Source organism: Xenopus tropicalis, chromosome 3 (genome assembly GCF_000004195.4).
Source record: "Xenopus tropicalis strain Nigerian chromosome 3, UCB_Xtro_10.0, whole genome shotgun sequence".
Lineage (NCBI taxonomy): Eukaryota > Metazoa > Chordata > Amphibia > Anura > Pipidae > Xenopus > Xenopus tropicalis.
The window spans coordinates 21,069,620-21,089,688 of record NC_030679.2 but is presented as its reverse complement, the minus strand read 5'-3'; the positions used below and the strand labels follow the sequence as shown (position 1 = coordinate 21,089,688).

Sequence of the window (20,069 nt, the reverse complement as noted above, 5' to 3'; positions counted from 1 at the left end):
GGAAACCTTGTATATGGCCAGCTTAAGACACTACCCCTATATTGTTTTTAATTATTACTACAGCAAAAAATGATCGTATTTAAAGAGATCTAAAGCTCAGTAAAACTCTATAAACCATGCCTAAAACTTTATATTATGCAATAATTAACAACCTCATAAACTGTTGCTCATATGCATGTCTAAATGCATATTGCTGATGTACGGTGTCCTAAGTAAAACAGCACTAAACAGCCCTACAAAGACCTTCAAACTCCCCTGTTCTTTATAATTACTGTGCATGGGAAACAGTTTAGCAGCCCTGGGACTGAAAGCACTTTTTTGCCCTTTAAAGTTAAATAAAAAACAGATGCATAAATACTAGAGGTTAGAATGAGTAAGACTTGTCTGCACGTTGGTCACCATTAACATTTGTCCAGAGCTGGATCCCAGAACAGCTTTAAACAACTCAGCAACAAACACATTGCAGCTGCCAACAATCTTGCCAGCAAAAAGTCCCTGGCTCAAAATAATCTAATATGTTATTTCCTCCAGAGCCTCTTCCAGTGTTACAGTGTCTCGCTGAGCTGTCTTTGTGGGAATATAACTAGGGGTTCCTGCCTTGGAAACCACACATATTAAGGTCCCGCTGAGCAGCCGCTGTATGTAGGATTAGCACTGTATGACAAGATCTCATTTATTTTTTAGATCTATTTTATACTTGTTGCTTAATGCAAGACCCTTCTGTTGTTGTGAAGAACAATTTCCTTAGATAAAGGATGAGTGTTTAGACTTCATATATAACTAGGCCTTGTAGAATGTGTTGTGGTCTATGTCCCACTACTAATAAATCATTCCTGTCACTAACACTATTCTATTAGTGCTTGCTTGGAACACCTTATACTTATAAATGGTTTCTTCTCCATACAAAGGATAAAGGAACTTAACATACAAATACATTTATATAAAAAGAGTCAGTGGCATTTATAAATTATGCAACATTGGATGTGACATCAACCATTGACCCAAAGTGTATCTGAAAACTGCAATTTTTTGTTGGGTTGGATGAGTTCAGTAGAAATAGTATAAATGTATAATAAGCCAACAGATTGGTCCATTGACCTATTGGTTGTATATCCAGATACTCTTAGGTATATTGCCAACATTTGCTTAATTGAAATGAATCTGATGTTCAGATGATGATGAATGTGTATTTAGGCAAAGGGCAGATCTTCCTGTCTGTACCAATACAGAGGTGCTTAAGCAGGGCAGCTGCAAAAGACTTTGTTACGTTAAGGCTGAAGTCCATTTATCAGGCAATTGCAAAGGAAAAGTTGAAGCAACTTACTCAATATATCATCATATGGGCTATATGCAGTGGCATAACAATAGCAGAAGCAAACCTAATGGCTACCAGGGAGTGGTCAGGAGTACTGGGGGCCTATTGAGAGCCTTTATCAATAAGCAAATTGTGTGTATAAATCTTACCTAGAATATAAGTAATGGGGTGCAAAAACAGATTTTTTTTTAAGTCTAATGAAGTTCTAATAAGCTTTAGCTCAGGATGATTCAGTCTAAGCCTCAAACTACTAACTAGTAGAATGCCCAGATGGCAGATGTTAAAAAGCCATAACTCGAGTAGTCTTGAATAGTAGAATGCTTGATATCATAGGAGCTTTTAGCTATAGTTATGGCCCTGTTGCAGTTTTAATTCAGGCATCCCAGATGAATTAAAGCGGACCTGTCACCCTAAGAAATAAGTCCAAATTATTTTCTATATTGTTAGTTGAGCAAAATAAACTTTACTTACTCTATATAAATAATATAAATCTTGTTTCCTTCTGTCTTGGAATAACTCAATCAAAGCAAGCAGGCAGGCGCCATTTTGTGGACACTGTATAAAAGCAAACTTTGTATCATGCCAAAATCTTGTTTATGTGCCAGAATGGGGGACCAGATGCCCATGCCCTAGTACTGGCTGCACAATTATATGATGAGGAGGGACGGGGATAGTGAGATGTGCATTGACATCTAGTTAGTGCTGAACGGAAAGCTAAAGTTATTGCCTGCCCCGCCTCTATGCCTAAGGCATAGAGGTGGGGCAAGCAATATATGATTGACAGCTGTGATTTTTAAATGCCTTTATAATGTGTTTGGATGTGATATTATAAAAATGAATTTGGGTTTCAAGTTTAATTTGAACAGGACTTTTATTATACAGCTTTTCATGTCTGGGTGACAGGTCCACTTTAAATGGGGTTTTGGTGGAGCCAGTACGCTCGTATAGGAAATATTCACAATTAACTTTCAAGAAATGTCTCTCATTGGACAGACAAATAAGTTGAATTTAAAAGTTTATGGCATTGCAATCATGGTCTGAACATTTGATCTCTGTGTCCACAGGGTGGCATGTATTGGTTGGTGCTGTTGGATGATTACAGTGCTGGATTTGGCCTCCTTGTGATAGTGATTACATTTTGCCTTTCGGTGTCTCGGGTGTATGGTAAGATCAGTCTCACTACCTTTGCATTTAAATCTGTTTGTGGAAGGGAACTTATTTAAATTTAGTTTATTTTGTCAGCGACTAGAATACCAAGACTGCACAGCTCCAGTAATAGGAATCTGGGATGAAGGGGATTATCACTTTCAAGTCAGTGGGAGGGTTTGCTTTATTTTTTGCTAATTTTTTGTAGAGGTAGTTACATAGTTACATAGGGTTGAAAAAAGACCAGTGTCCATCAAGTTCAACCCATCCAAGTAAACCCAGCACACCTAACCCACACCTACCAATCTATACACTCACATACATACACTATATATACAACCACTAGTACTAACTGTAGATATTAGTATCACAATAGCCTTGGATATTCTGATTGATCAAGAACTCATCCAGGCCCCTCTTAAAGGCATTAACAGAATCTGCCATTACTGCACATCACTAGGAAGGGCATTCCATAACCTCACTGCCCTCACCGTGAAAAACCCCCTACGCTGCTTCAAATGGAAGCTCCGTTCCTCTAATCTAAAGGGGTGACCTCTGGTGCGCTGATTGTTTTTATGGGAAAAAAGAACATCCCCCAACTGCCTATAATCCCCTCTAATGTACTTGTACAGAGTAATCATGTCCCCTCGCAAGCGCCTCTTTTCCAGAGAAAACAACCCCAACCTCGACAGTCTCACCTCATAGTTTAAATCTTCTTGAAGTTCTGCAAGAAATGCATGTACATAACTTTATCATTGGTTAGTATAAGCTTCTACTAAGGAAAATTATATGAGGCAGACAAGTGACAGTGTCTGGATATGTTTGGACATAGAGGGGGTTATGTAATAAAAGGCACTCAGGTGCAGTTACCCATAGCAACCAATCAGCAGGTAGAATTTACTAGTCACCTGTTGTAAAGCAAACATCTTATTGATTGCTACAGGTTACTGGGCAAACCCAGTAAGCCTTTTATTACATATGGCGGGGGGTAGTATAGGTTCAAGTGAAGGCAAAATATTTTATTAGTTATTTCAGACAGGAAACAAATATTTCTCTTCAACTTGCTGCTCAATTTGTTGGCTCGATTTACTCCTCCAGGAATCAAGAATTTTTGCAGAGATATTCAAATGATGCTTGGGTTCAAACCAGGTCTCTACTTCAAAGCCTGTTGGATATTTCTGTCACCAGTGACACTCATGGTAAGTTATTGCTGGGTTTCATGATGATTTATTTTAAATGCATAATAAACTTAAGGTTATATTGTTGCTGAGATATAAAAGCTGCTTTTATGTAGTCACTTATGTAAACAACAGATATATGATAAGGGTTAAAGAATTACCATTAATGTTAAAGAAAATGAAAATAAAATGAGAAGCTTTTAGAATTAAGTGTATGATGAGCTTTGATAAGTTCCTTCTGGTAAAGTGAAAGTTCGGTGTTGGGGTTCCCTTAGTGCAGGGGCTCTTTATTGCTATTAGTTCTCTTTTAACCACTTGCTCTCCATGTTACTTACTTTGCTTTTAACTGAGGGCTATAGCTATGCATTATACATGAAATGTTGCATACATTGCTGAAATTCTATTCCTCTTATAGTATTTTGAAGAATTTGCAACAAGTGTGGAACCTTTGATGGGGATTTTTACTTATTGTGGGAAACAACAGATATTGGCAGGAATGCGTTGGATTTCACCAATATTTCTGCTGAAAAGCTGGTAGAATTTTTTTACCAAAATAATCACGTGTCCTGAATATTTTATAACTTGAATATTCCTGTTCTTTGGTGATATTCATCTGTTCAATTATGTCAAATCATCTTTCCTACGCTGCTAGGTCATGCTCCTTCTGCTTTATTGTCAGGCCAATATTTGGATTTCTGGGGGCTTATAAGGGGTCACAAGCATCCTTTAAATCTATGATTGCTTAGGAAAAGCTACAAAAATTATAACATCCCATTCAGCAATCAGGAAAAAGAAAACTGAAAGATATAATGGCTTATTTGTTTAAAGGTAGCCACAAGCACTGCCCAGGAGCAGTAACCCATAGCAACCAATCAGCAGGCAGCATTTACTGGCCACTTGTTTAAGAGCAAACATCTTATTGGTTGCTGTGGGTTACTACACCTGGGCAACTTAGTGTCTTTTATTTCATATGGGGGTTAGAGTGCTAACTTCTGCCCATAACATGCTGTATACCTAGCCCTTGTTATACCAAGCCCTTATGGCCAACCTTGCTTTTGTAGCATGCTTTCTCCTTGTACTGGTTGTGCTTAGCTTGACACATAAGGTACAACATACCTTGCACCTTTAGGTGCTCATTCTTGTGCCTACTGCACAGTGAGAAGGTAAGAGACATCCAAATAGATCCAAATAGATGCCCATATCTTGCTCATGTGCCACCCCAATGTGCACACTTTTCATATATCTTGGTTAAATTGGTCCACTATACAATATTATGGGAATCTAAATTAAATTTGCTCTGGAGCCCATTAACATCTAGTTACACCACTGATCACATACCAATATGTCCTTATTGAGATGGCAAAGAATGCCAACTAACCCTTGTCATCTTCCCATTTAAAATAAAGAGCAATTACCGTATATACTCGAGTATAAGCCGATCCGAATATAAGCCAAGGTACCTAATTTTACCTAAGAAAACTGGAAAAACTCGAGTATAAGCCTAGGGTGGGAAATGCAGCAGCTACTGCTAAGTTTCAATAATCACAATAAAAACCAGTAAAATACATAAATTGAGGCATCAGTGGGGTATATGTTTTTAAACATTTATTTCAAAGAAAAACAGTAAACTAGCTCTGTAAGTGGAGAAGAGGGGCAACAAAAACAATATGAGTGCTACCCTATGCTCATTGCACATTGGCAAACTGGCAGCAGACCCGGTCCCGGAGGACACGTATGTATGTATGTATGTATGTATAACTTTATTTATAAAGCGCCACAAGGGTACGCAGCGCTGTACAGTCTTACAGAATACAAAATTACACACAGGGAGGACAAGTGATATGATAAATAAATACAATAAATACATATATGTATATATATATATATATATATAAGTGCCATGTGGTATGAGACACAGTAGGAAGGAGGTCCCTGCCCCGTAGAGCTTACAATCTACGTAAGGGGGAATAAGTATTGCGTGGGCCAGGGCACTGGAGGGTCTGGTTGTGGGTGGCCTAATTTGCACACAAAGGACAGAGGGTGCTAGTCTGGAGGGACCATGGCACCCGACTCGAGTATAAGCCGAGGGTGACTTTTTCAGCACATTTTGGGTGCTAAAAAACTAGGCTTATACTCGAGTATATACAGTAGGTTTTAAAACTTCCAGGACTGGGTCATTATTACTATAATGACATGGGATTAGCTGACATCTCTAGTAACTTTGCAGGTGCAACATGGGAGCTATGCTAGCCACAGGTTTATGAGTTCACACTTTGGTAGCACCTATTACCTTTATTACAGTGAGGGAATACAGGGTTATGGGAGATAGCTCTCAGTACAAGTGAGGGAATACAGGGGTAGGGGAGATAGCTCTCAGTACAAGTGAGGGAATACAGGGGTAGGGGAGATAGCTCTCAGTACAAGTGAGGGAATACAGGGGTAGGGGAGATAGCTCTCAGTACAAGTGAGGGAATACAGGGGTAGGGGAGATAGCTCTCAGTACAAGTGAGGGAATACAGGGTTATGGGAAATAGCTCTCAGTACAAGTGAGGGAATACAGGGGTATGGGGGATAGCTCTCAGTACAAGTGAGGGAATACAGGGGTATGGGAGATAGCTCTCAGTACAAGTGAGGGAATACAGGGGTAGAGGAGATAGCTCTCAGTACAAGTGAGGGAATACAGGGGTAGGGGGATAGCTCTCAGTACAAGTGAGGGAATACAGGGGTAGGGGGATAGCTCTCAGTACAAGTGAGGGAATACAGGGGTAGTGGAGATAGCTCACAGTACAAGTGAGGGAATACGGGGTAGGGGAGATAGCTCTCAGTACAAGTGAGGGAATACAGGGGTAGGGGAGATAGCTCTCAGTACAAGTGAGGGAATACAGGGGTATGGGAGATAGCTCTCAGTACAAGTGAGGGAATACAGGGGTAGAGGAGATAGCTCTCAGTACAAGTGAGGGAATACAGGGGTAGGGGGATAGCTCTCAGTACAAGTGAGGGAATACAGGGGTAGGGGGATAGCTCTCAGTACAAGTGAGGGAATACAGGGGTAGTGGAGATAGCTCACAGTACAAGTGAGGGAATACGGGGTAGGGGAGATAGCTCTCAGTACAAGTGAGGGAATACAGGGGTAGGGGAGATAGCTCTCAGTACAAGTGAGGGAATACAGGGTTATGGGAGATAGCTCTCAGTACAAGTGAGGGAATACAGGGGTATGGGAGATAGCTCTCAGTACAAGTGAGGGAATACAGGGGTATGGGAGATAGCTCTCAGTACAAGTGAGGGAATACAGGGGTAGGGGGGATAGCTCTCAGTACAAGTGAGGGAATACAGGGGTAGGGGGGATAGCTCTCAGTACAAGTGAGGGAATACAGGGGTATGGGAGATAGCTCTCAGTACAAGTGAGGGAATACAGGGGTAGGGGAGATAGCTCTTAGTACAAGTGAGGGAATACAGGGTTATGGGGGATAGCTCTCAGTACAAGTGAGGGAATACAGGAGTATGGGAGATAGCTCTCAGTACAAGTGAGGGAATACAGGGGTATGGGAGATAGCTCTCAGTACAAGTGAGGGAATACAGGGGTATGGGAGATAGCTCTCAGTACAAGTGAGGGAATACAGGGGTAGGGGGGATAGCTCTCAGTACAAGTGAGGGAATACAGGGGTAGGGGGGATAGCTCTCAGTACAAGTGAGGGAATACAGGGGTATGGGAGATAGCTCTCAGTACAAGTGAGGGAATACAGGGGTATGGGAGATAGCTCTCAGTACAAGTGAGGGAATACAGGGGTAGGGGGGATAGCTCTCAGTACAAGTGAGGGAATACAGGGGTAGGGGGGATAGCTCTCAGTACAAGTGAGGGAATACAGGGGTATGGGAGATAGCTCTCAGTACAAGTGAGGGAATACAGGGGTATGGGAGATAGCTCTCAGTACAAGTGAGGGAATACAGGGGTAGGGGAGATAGCTCTTAGTACAAGTGAGGGAATACAGGGTTATGGGGGATAGCTCTCAGTACAAGTGAGGGAATACAGGAGTATGGGAGATAGCTCTTAGTACAAGTGAGGGAATACAGGGTTATGGGGGATAGCTCTCAGTACAAGTGAGGGAATACAGGGGTATGGGAGATAGCTCTCAGTACAAGTGAGGGAATACAGGGGTATGGGAGATAGCTCTCAGTACAAGTGAGGGAATACAGGGGTAGGGGAGATAGCTCTCAGTACAAGTGAGGGAATACAGGGGTAGGGGAGATAGCTCTCAGTACAAGTGAGGGAATACAGGGGTAGGGGAGATAGCTCTCAGTACAAGTGAGGGAATACAGGGGTAGGGGAGATAGCTCTCAGTACAAGTGAGGGAATACAGGGGTAGGGGGGATAGCTCTCAGTACAAGTGAGGGAATACAGGGGTAGGGGAGATAGCTCTCAGTACAAGTGAGGGAATACAGGGGTATAGGAGATAGCTCTCAGTACAAGTGAGGGAATACAGGGGTAGGGGAGATAGCTCTCAGTACAAGTGAGGGAATACAGGGGTATGGGAGATAGCTCTCAGTACAAGTGAGGGAATACAGGGGTATGGGGGATAGCTCTCAGTACAAGTGAGGGAATACAGGGGTATGGGGGATAGCTCTCAGTACAAGTGAGGGAATACAGGGGTATGGGAGATAGCTCTCAGTACAAGTGAGGGAATACAGGGTTATGGGGGATAGCTCTCAGTACAAGTGAGGGAATACAGGGGTAGGGGAGATAGCTCTCAGTACAAGTGAGGGAATACAGGGTTATGGGGGATAGCTCTCAGTACAAGTGAGGGAATACAGGGGTAGGGGAGATAGCTCTCAGTACAAGTGAGAGAATACAGGGTTATGGGAGATAGCTCTCAGTACAAGTGAGGGAATACAGGGGTAGGGGAGATAGCTCTCAGTACAAGTGAGGGAATACAGGGGTAGGGGAGATAGCTCTCAGTACAAGTGAGGGAATACAGGGGTAGGGGAGATAGCTCTCAGTACAAGTGAGGGAATACAGGGGTATGGGAGATAGCTCTCAGTACAAGTGAGGGAATACAGGGGTATAGGAGATAGCTCTCAGTACAAGTGAGGGAATACAGGGGTATGGGAGATAGCTCTCAGTACAAGTGAGGGAATACAGGGGTATAGGAGATAGCTCTCAGTACAAGTGAGGGAATACAGGGTTATGGGAGATAGCTCTCAGTACAAGTGAGGGAATACAGGGGTAGGGGCATAGGCGGATTTTCCATAAGGCTAGGGTAGGCTAAGCCTCCCCAAACCTGCTTGGCACATTAAAAAAAAAAAAAAAAAAACCACCTTACTCCGTTTCTGCACTGTCCTGGAAATGAGTTCCTCAAGCCCGTTTTGCTGTGCTCCGATTGGATCTTTCTTTTTCTGGATTCTTTAATCAGAGCACAGCTTCCTTGACAGACAGTAAAATTGACCAATCAGAGCACAGATGCACACAGGGATCGGGAAACAGTGCAGAAATGAAGACTGAAAAGAAGAATCTGCAGCTGTAACTTTACCTAAGAACCAACTCTCAACTTTTGCTGCTTTTTTCTCAACTTTTTCATCCCCCTCCCACAGGTATTATACCCAGGCACTATACCCAGGCACTATACACAGGCACTATACCCAGGCACTATACCCAGGCACTATACACAGGTACTATACACAGGTACTATACCCAGGCACTATATACAGGCACTATACCCAGGCACTATACACAGGCACTATATACAGGCACTATACCCAGGCACTATACCCAGGCACTATACACAGGCACTATACCCAGGCACTATACACAGGTACTATACACAGGCACTATACCCAGGCACTATACACAGGCACTATACACAGGCACTATACACAGGCACTATACCCAGGTACTATACCCAGGCACTATACACAGGCACTATACACAGGCACTATACCCAGGCACTATACACAGGCACTATACACAGGCACTATACACAGGCACTATACCCAGGCACTATACCCAGGTACTATACACAGGCACTATACCCAGGCACTATACACAGGCACTATACACAGGTACTATACACAGGTACTATACCCAGGCACTATACACAGGTACTATACCCAGGCACTATACCCAGGCAGTATACCCAGGCACTATACACAGGCACTATACACAGGCACTATACCCAGGCACTATACACAGGTACTATACACAGGTACTATACCCAGGCACTATACACAGGTACTATACCCAGGCACTATACAGGGGCACTATACCCAGGCACTATACACAGGCACTATACCCAGGCACTATACCCAGGCACTATACACAGGCACTATACCCAGCTACTATACCCAGGCACTATACCCAGGCACTATACCCAGGCACTATACACAGGCACTATACACAGGCACTATACACAGGTACTATACACAGGTACTATACACAGGTACTATACACAGGTACTATACAGTTCTAAAGAATCACTAGCTGACATTAAATTGTTTTTTGCCTGACCTGACATCTATAATAATTTATAATCTATCCCCTACCCTAACACATGGAGGGTAAGTTAACTCTTTCCCTCTGAAAAAGCTCATTGTGTGTTTGTATATTTGTTGTTGTTTTTTGCACTTATTATTTTTTTTTTTTTTTGTCATTGTTTTGTTCATTTATAGTAAGTTACAGTGGGGCCAATGCTGTGTATCAGTGCCAGTGTTATAGTGCCAGGGCCTGAATATCTGCCATCTGTACCCACTGCTTCTCACTGTATATAATGTGCTGGGTTTGTAAATAAGGACTGCGTCTCACTGTATATAATGGGGAGTCAGTACCCACTGCCTTTCTTGCTATAAAACTAACATTAACACATCTAAAGGGGTGGTTCACTTTTAAGTTAACCTTTAGTATGTTATAAAATGGCCTATTCCTAGCAACTTTGCAATTGGTCTTCCTAATTAATTTTTTTGAATAATTTGCCTCTGTTCTGCCTCTTTCCGGATTTCAAATGGGGGCCAAAAATATTGCTCTGTGAGGCTACAATTTTATTATTATTATAATTTTGTATTACTTATTTTTCCAAGTAGGCCCCTTAACTATTCATATTCCCATCTCTTGTTTAAACCACTACCTGGTTGCTAGGGTAAATAAGACCCTAGCAACCAGATAGCTGCTGAAATACCAAATGGAGAGCTGCTGAAAAAAAAGCTAAATAACTGAAAAACCATTAAAAATAAAAGTGAATTCGAATGCGAACTACCCCTTTAAGCTAACTGATCACAAACACAAATGTTTGCAGATCCCCTAACAGAAGTGCACGTATGAATACTTTTACATCCTAAGCATTTTAGGGTAAAAAAAAAAAAAGCACCCCCACCCGCACTTTTGTACAGTATCCCTGGGAGTCCGTGGGAACGGCAAGAGGTAGTTGGGAGGTTAATTTTTTACACCAGCAGCGAATCCACTAAGTGTCACATTAGCTGTAGGTCAGTCTGTGTATGGGCCATCTTTAGCCTCCCCAAACAAAAAAGTCACCCTCCGCCTATGGGTAGGGGGGATAGCTCTCAGTACATGTGAGGGAATACAGGGTTATGGGAGATAGCTCTCAGTACAAGTGAGGGAATACAGGGTTATGGGAGATAGCTCTCAGTACAAGTGAGGGAATACAGGGGTATGGGGGATAGCTCTCAGTACAAGTGAGGGAATACAGGGGTAGGGGAGATAGCTCTCAGTACAAGTGAGGGAATACAGGGGTAGGGGAGATAGCTCTCAGTACAAGTGAGGGAATACAGGGGTAGGGGGGATAGCTCTCAGTACATGTGAGGGAATACAGGGTTATGGGAGATAGCTCTCAGTACAAGTGAGGGAATACAGGGGTAGGGGAGATAGCTCTCAGTACAAGTGAGGGAATACAGGGGTAGGGGAGATAGCTCTCAGTACAAGTGAGGGAATACAGGGGTATGGGAGATAGCTCTCAGTACAAGTGAGGGAATACAGGGTTATGGGAGATAGCTCTCAGTACAAGTGAGGGAATACAGGGGTAGGGGAGATAGCTCTCAGTACAAGTGAGGGAATACAGGGGTAGGGGAGATAGCTCTCAGTACAAGTGAGGGAATACAGGGGTATGGGAGATAGCTCTTAGTACAAGTGAGGGAATACAGGGTTATGGGAGATAGCTCTCAGTACAAGTGAGGGAATACAGGGGTAGGGGGGATAGCTCTCAGTACATGTGAGGGAATACAGGGTTATGGGAGATAGCTCTCAGTACAAGTGAGGGAATACAGGGTTATGGGAGATAGCTCTCAGTACAAGTGAGGGAATACAGGGGTATGGGGGATAGCTCTCAGTACAAGTGAGGGAATACAGGGGTAGGGGAGATAGCTCTCAGTACAAGTGAGGGAATACAGGGGTAGGGGAGATAGCTCTCAGTACAAGTGAGGGAATACAGGGATATGGGAGATAGCTCTCAGTACAAGTGAGGGAATACAGGGGTATGGGAGATAGCTCTCAGTACAAGTGAGGGAATACAGGGGTATGGGAGATAGCTCTCAGTACAAGTGAGGGAATACAGGGGTATGGGAGATAGCTCTTAGTATAAGTTGATCCAGGGACTGGTTGGATTACCATCAGGAATTATTTATTTTCCTCCCTGAGGCAAAGTTGAGAGACTTCAGAGGGGTTTTTTTTGCCTTTGGATCAACTAGCAGTTAGGGAGGTTTCATAGGTTGAACTTGATAGACTTGTGTCTTTTTTAACCTAACTTACTATGTTACTATGTAATCGTTTGGAAAAATGTGCAATACAACTTGGTTTAGCAAGAAAGAAAATGTTTGTATTCCAATTCTTATGATTTTATAAAATCTGAAAGAATACATTGAAACATGTAAACATGATTCAAATAACAATGCTCAGGGACATTTGAGGATACAGGAGACCCAGCAGTCGAGGGAAGCCCTGATGCAAGAATGTGCGACAGATTGCTGCAACCCCAGGGCTATAGGAACCTTCCTCCACACACAGCAGCATCCCCCTAATAATACATTCTGCTTTGGACAGTTGGTTAATCATATCATTTACACTCCATAACTTGTAGCAGAGCTGCACCCACTCAGTTATAGCTCAGCTGCATGGTGCCATGTTTAACATCTCATCTATATTGAAAAGGCATTCATCAGATTTATATGGAAATGATGTGTGTTAAAGGGAATACAAATTACATGACACTTCATTGTGGACTAACCAGACATTGCTGGTCTACATCTCCTATCCTACTGCTGCATATTAACAAGGGATATTACCATAATAACACTCTGGGAGATGTTAACCCTGTGCATCAGGGATGGTTTTTTAATGGATTGTTAATATTTTTCCCATTTTTATATAAAAGGAATCTGTAATGGAAATTCTGCCTGCTATTTGTGTATCTTCTGTAGTGGTGCATGAGTTAGAATGAAACCAACAGGCCCCACACATTTTGGGCTAACAATTTTTCTTGTAGCAGATCACAGACAAGTGGTGGCCAAACCCTTTCCTATTTATGATGTCAACCCCGTGTCCCAGTCCCTCCAGTAATGCAATAACCCACCCATGTCTGGTAACACTGAGGATAGGGCAGGGCAGTAGCGATGTCTTTAAGGAAGTTGTGAGTGATGTCACCAGTGAGGAAGGGTTAGGTCCACCACCCACCCAACTCTCACTCACTCACCACTCACTCTGGAGTAATTTGTTGACCCAATCCTGCCTTATGGGTAAAACTATGGGTTCAGTTAGGTTTGGGCCAGATCATGCACCACTAAGCAGCATACACACAGCCATGATACGTATCAGTGGATCCATTTGCTTTAAATCATAAACCGTAGGGGGGAGGTGGGGCTGGGTCAGGAGGGGGTGGGTTAGGGTTGGACATTACTAATCCTGTTCCCTGGCATTAAACATATTTTTTACCAGAATGAGATTTCCTAACATAAACAGCACATTTCCAGTAGAAATTCAGCATGGCGCATCAGCCACATGTATAATATACACTAAACCTACTCACTAACACATTTCTCTTGGTTTGATTCCAGTGCCTGCTAGCCTACAGTATATTGAAATATCAGCCATCGCAATATGGAAGCTATAAATTTCCCCTCTGGTCGGAAGCACTGGGAATTCTAATGGGGCTTCTCTCCTGCATGATGATTCCAATTGGAATGCTGGTTGCCATTCTAAAGGAAGAAGGGTCTCTTTGGGAGGTAATGAAGGTTTAATTGCTCTAACAGAGACTATATGACAATGATCTATATATTAAATATTTTCGTAAAAGCTTGTTCTTTAACCCTTTGCGTGCTGCAAATTTTTAACCCTGAAATGGTAAATCTGAGGTGCTTGTACATATATATATCACTGACACTCAAGTTACAATCTATAAATATCTATAAACATTATTACACACACAAATTTTACAATTGATATACTCTAATATATAAAAATCTAAGGGACTTCCTAATGAGGACACAGGGGGTGGAAAGCTAGTACATTGCTTAAGGACTGCTTAGGCAATCATTATTCTGCCATCAGTAAGGCCTTGAAAGAAGGTAAAGTGACCTAATTATTTGCAAAACAGCCCTTTATATATATGGTCCTCACTCTTCCCACTTTCACATGCATGGCTATAGACTTTCAGTCAGCTCTAGGGGAAATGTAACAGTGACCTGACAATATTTACAATAGAAGTCTTGTTAGAATATATAAACTAGATACTGTGGCCACTATGGGACCTAATGAGACATTACCCCTTGGGTGCTTCATGTGACTGTGTATTTAACTTTGGACTTTGACACATTGGTCTTATCTGAACTACTATCTTGTACCCAGGAACCCTAGGTCCTTCACTATACAAAGTGGTACTTTGATAACACAAGCCTTGCTCTCTGTCTCTGATGCATTCTTTTTCTTTACAGTACTGGACCTCTGGGGGGTCCCCCTGCATGGTCATTAAATGCCTTGCATTTTCCAGTGGTTGAAGTGTGGGTTTTTCATTGTTCTTCCCCAGCTCTGGTTTCCTTGAGAAATGTTCCTGTGTAGCAGTTATTAAAACCTCTTATATACCTCTATACATTATAAATCTTGCGAATATCATCATTTGTTACCATGCAGTCAGGGCTGTTGTAATAAATGGGCAAAAGGGGCATTTGCCCAGGGCCCACCAGGATAAGGGGCCCATGAGCACACCTTTCATCTTGGCTAACATTTGGCAGAAGCATTCTACAGAGATGGCACATCCCTCATTTTAATCAACTGCTGGAAGAGCTGTACAATATGGTTATTTTAATTTCTTTGCCTTTTTTTCTTGTGGCATCAATCATTATGTTGGCCCTGGGCAGCACAACTGGGGATTATGTGTAAGCTACTTTTATAATCACCACCACTAAAAGTCACAGCTACTTCTCCCTGTGCTTTGCATATCTTACATGGAGGTTGGTCGCTGTAATTAGTGACCACAACTGGGGTTTTCTTAAAAGTCATGGCAACTAATCTCCCCATCTGTCTTTGCCCTAAAGTTGGGGATGAGGAATCTCTTTTTTTGCACTCTTCTATGTGATTCTTGGCAGGGCCCTGTCTGGAAGGAATTGATATAATCTCCCCATGCTTGTGTGGGGTTTTTTCCCCAGGTTGTCTGGTTTCTTCCCACACACCTAAAACATACAGGCAATTTAATTAGCTCCTGATAAAATAGGCCATAGTATGTGTGAACATGATGAGGACCTTAGACTATAAGCTCTACTGGGGCAAGGACTGATGTATGATCTCTGTAAACGTGCTGCAGGATATATTGGTACAGGTATGAGATCCCTTATTCGGAAACCCATTATCCAGAAAGTTCCGAATTACGGAAAGACATCTGTCATAGACTTCATTATAAGCAAATAATTCTAATTTTTAAAAATTATTTCTTTTTTCCCTGTAATTATAAAACAATACCTTGTGCATGATTCTAAGATATAATTAATCCTTATTGGAGGCAAAATAAGCCTATTGGGTTTATTCAATATTTTAATGATTTGTAGCATACTTAAGCTATGGAGATCCAAATTACAGAAAGATCCCTTATCCAGAAAACAGATAGCGGTGTATGCATATCACCAGGGGCAATAGGATGACTATCTGCTGGGAAAAAAACTGTTTATTTAATTTCTGCAGTACTGGTGGTACGAAAAGTTATTGTATCAGGTTTTCCTCCTGTCCCTAATAAAGAAAGCATCTTTATCCCCCACACAGGAATCACACTGTATCTCAGCATGCTGGTCTAGCCTCTGTGTTACTATGGTAACCACACACAGAACAAGAGAGACTATTTTGTTATTTTATTTTTTAATTAAATATAATGGGAGTGTGACTTACGGTGTGAATCACCCCTTATTTCCTCCTCTGGAGAGAGAGAGGACAGGTTTAACAGCACGGAAAAGTGACACCTTCCCCTCTCCAGCGCTATTCACATGACAGGCTGAGAATCATACACCAGATGATACTGAGTCACTATTAACTGTTCTACTGCCGTGCTTATCATTTCACAGTATAAAACAGACTGGTTTCTTCAGAATCCTGCCCCACACACATACAGACAGGTTAATTGGCTTCTGATGAAATAACTATATTATGTGTGAATGGGATAGGCACCTTAGATTGTAATCTCCACTGGGGCAGGGACTGATATAAATGATGTATAGGATCTGCAGTGCCCTCTCCTGAAAGCAACATCCATGCATATTGACTAACAACAGCTCCCTGCGTCCCCCCAAAAAGACAAACTGAGAAATATAGTAAAAGGTTTTACTCAAGGCCATATTTTTATATAGGCACCCGGGGGCCTTGGGTGCCTATATAATCTTTTATGGTCTAAGTAAGGGTTCTAAAGAAAACTGCTGTCACGTATCAGTTCCGGTAGAAGCAACGTCACAAGCAAAGGGAGTCACAAGCACACATACGTCACTTGTGTGCATTCAAGTACTAGTTCTACTGGTCACCTATAAGAACCAGCATATGAAGTATTTACTGGTAAAAGCAAACATTTTATTGGTTACTGCCCATCAGTGACTTATGTTACAGATAGGTGAATTGCCCCAGTTTGCACACATGCAACACAAAACTATACTCCTTCCAAGCTTAAAAACTGGCAAATTTATGATAAGGCAATATTATATTTCCACAGTAACAATTACAATTTTTTGTTATGGACTTTCTAGATCTATAAGGCCATATTACAGATTCTTTTGTACAAAAAGGCTGTGCTATGCCAAAACAGCCTTCCCCCATTCACCAGTAATGATGAAGTATATGCCGTTCCTTTATTATCTCTTTACTTCCTAATATTGTAGCTCAGCTGATCAGAACAAAGGTCCCCTATCATTAGCATGGTACACACTGTAAAGGTATAAGGGATAAATATACCACAGGATGTTTAATATTTGGTTCTGTAGGCTGAGCAGAAAAGGTGAGTTAATGAGGCTGTGTGCTAATGTGCCCTATTTATAAATGCATTCAGCAGAGAGTGGGAATAGGCCATAGCCTCTTGTGTCACCAAGAAATGATGCTATTTTGGAGATGGGTACCCTAGGTTTTTCCCAGCATCTACCTCCTCTGTGCCATATGTCAAAGCAACTCCTTAAATTTATGACAAAACACTTCCCATACATACAGGACAGCATTAAGTGCAGATCTGTTACTCTGGATACATAGATAGTCAATCAAGTGTCTACATGGGGGAACCACAGGAAAAAAAATTGAGTGCATTTGTGTCATTAATAGTCCTGATTGGCTGCTCATACCTGAACTGTTGGGTTAAATTGGCTTCTTGTAAAATGATTATAACACGGCAGTAAGCTAATATAAAGCTTTTGGCCAGACAGCTAGCTATTAAGTCAATGAACTCTTTGGCAAGGCTAAAACTGTAAAATTAATCGAGGCCTAATCGAGGCCTATTCATTCTATGAAGCTTCTTACTTCTAATCAAGTTGTGGGTGCAACTCTAATGCTATTTCTTTGCTCTCTCCAACATTAAACAGCGAATACGGCAAGCAAGTAGACCAGCCATGGACTGGGGTCCTTCTATGGAAGAAAACAGGACAGGCATGTATGTAAACACCCTGGCAGGAAGTCAGTCCCCCAAGCCTTTGATGGTCCACATGCGGAAATACGGTGGGATCACAAGCTATGAAAACACAGCCATTGAGGTGGATAAGGAGATTGAAGAGGAGTCCATGATGTGATGGGACTAAATGGATTGAGGTGGACTCTCTTCTGCAGGGCTTAGACATGCTTCTGTGGCATGGGACTTGGCGGTCATTGTTCCAGTGTCCAATGAGGATCTTAAAAACTGAGGCCCTAGATTACAATGATTGGTAGCTCTTTCTGTGGGACTACCTTCTGAGATGTTTTTGTGGATGTCATGTTGTTGGTATTGTCACACTCCATGGGACTCTTTGTATACATGTCTGTGTTTGGGAGACTGATTACTTGTTTCTATTAATGTACCTGGTGGGAAATTCACCATACAGGCTATAGGCTAATTAACAACCATCAGTTTGATAAGCTGTCATTGGCAGATTTCCTGCTAAACAAAACATGGAAGTCTTTGAAATATATGTTACATTATTGTGTTTGCAGCGATGATGGTTTCTAGAGTTAAAAAAAATACTGTTGTCAAATAATTTCCCTCTTTTAATTTTTGTAAATTAATTTGATTTATTTTTTTAAACAGGTTTAAATATGGCTGCTTTAAAGTAAGCCAATTTCCGTAAAAGTAAATATATTTTTTAAAAAGAATAGCATCTGACCAGGGTTAATGATATGGCAATCCACACAGGCATGGGTAAGAGGTTCCTCAACTTTGGGACTGGTTCCACTACAGGGGGCAGTCTGAGGACCAGTTATAGTGGCATTGTTGTGTCCATTAAAAGATATTGCTAAAGGCCCATCTTGAAAATCATTTAGGGTGAGATTTAGGGTAAATATTTATTTCAGGTCCCAGGTATTAAAACTGAATTGTGGGTTTAACATGCATCAAAAGGTACTGCAGCTTAAATGCCCCATGCCTCATAGTCTGCTATGAATATTTCTACAAAGCAGGAGATGGTATTGTTTCTGAGTATATTGTTTTTGGCAGTAAGGAAGAAGATATAGATGCACAACCATAGAATGCAAATTTGTCTACACAAGTATAAAAATGAAGTCATATTTTTATACAAACAGCGCTAAAAACATTTATTTTGAAGACAGTATTGCTTCCTAGCACTATTAATATTAAACCAAAAGAACATATATATATATATATATATATATATACAGTATACAGCATGAATGTCCCATAGCAGTCAGAGGTAAAGGGCTCAAATAGTTGTTTTGAAAAAAGTGCTATTAGTAGAGAAAAATATTTTTATAAAAACAGAAGAATAAATATATAATACATAGATACCCTGTAATAATAATCATATGTAATAACATAAAAATATACCCTAGGGCCAAACGATTGCATTAGCACAATATCACCCATGTTGGGCATATTGGCGACCCCGCCAAATGAGCAAATTTTACCATGTATGGCCACCTTTAGTTTATTATTCCAAGTACCCCAAGGTCCATCTCCATCAAGAATTCACTTAACCCATTAAGGATAGAAGAGGGCCGCCAGTTGTGATGGAGTTGATCTGCCAAGATGGTGCCATCACTATGTAACTACCTGCCCTAGATTATACAAAGGATATGCACAGGATGGGTGACAGAGATTAGTGCCTGTAGTCACCAGGGGGTGCCTTAAAAAGTTTCACTCCCTGGCAATTTTGACTTTCCTTATTTTGAAAAGGTTTAATGAGTTTTATTTGTTTTATTTTTCTATGACTATTCAGTTAACCATAAAGATATGTAATCCATTCCTCAATTAATATGGGTCGGAACTACCAGACTGTCTCAAATAAAACGCAACAGTGCTCCTCATTGGAAAAATTATAAAAAAAAATGGTATAATTTTTGACTTCACCAAATTATACCTTTCGAATACAACATCTTTCAGACACAAAGTTTTATTCAGATCTAAAAGCCATAAGACTTGTGATAGTCTCAAAAACCACTGGTCAGTATAATGCAGGGCTTGTCTTCCAATCATAGTCATCAAATATACATTTGCTGTTTTCCCTCAGTTCTTTTAATTGTATATTTTTTAAATAAAGTAAAATAATGCATACATTAAAGTGTGACCCCAGATATATGTTTTAGATATTTACCTGGGCATTAAAACATATATTTTTGTCTTAAAGGTACAGTAACCCAAAAGGAAAAGTTAACTAGTTTTCATTATGTAATACAAGAGCCATAAATGGTGCTTTGTGTTGCCATAATTTACAACTGGCATTTATGGATTTCATCTGTTTATATTATAACTTATTGGTACTATACTTGAAACTTGTATATTATA

At 41.1% G+C, this 20,069-nt stretch overlaps 1 protein-coding gene across 1 annotated transcript in view; it reads left to right on the top strand.

Moving 5' to 3' along the window:
• The window catches only part of slc6a7 (solute carrier family 6 member 7), a 49,441-nt gene extending 29,596 nt beyond the window's left edge, over positions 1-19,845 (top strand). The window contains exons 11-14 of the mRNA XM_002940085.5: positions 2,380-2,479; positions 3,560-3,660; positions 13,687-13,854; positions 17,665-19,845. Of these exons, the coding sequence (XP_002940131.3) occupies positions 2,380-2,479; positions 3,560-3,660; positions 13,687-13,854; positions 17,665-17,868 (573 nt within the window). The 3' untranslated portion in view covers positions 17,869-19,845. The remainder of the gene's footprint in view (positions 1-2,379; positions 2,480-3,559; positions 3,661-13,686; positions 13,855-17,664) is intronic.
• The last annotated feature ends 224 nt before the right edge of the window (positions 19,846-20,069 follow it).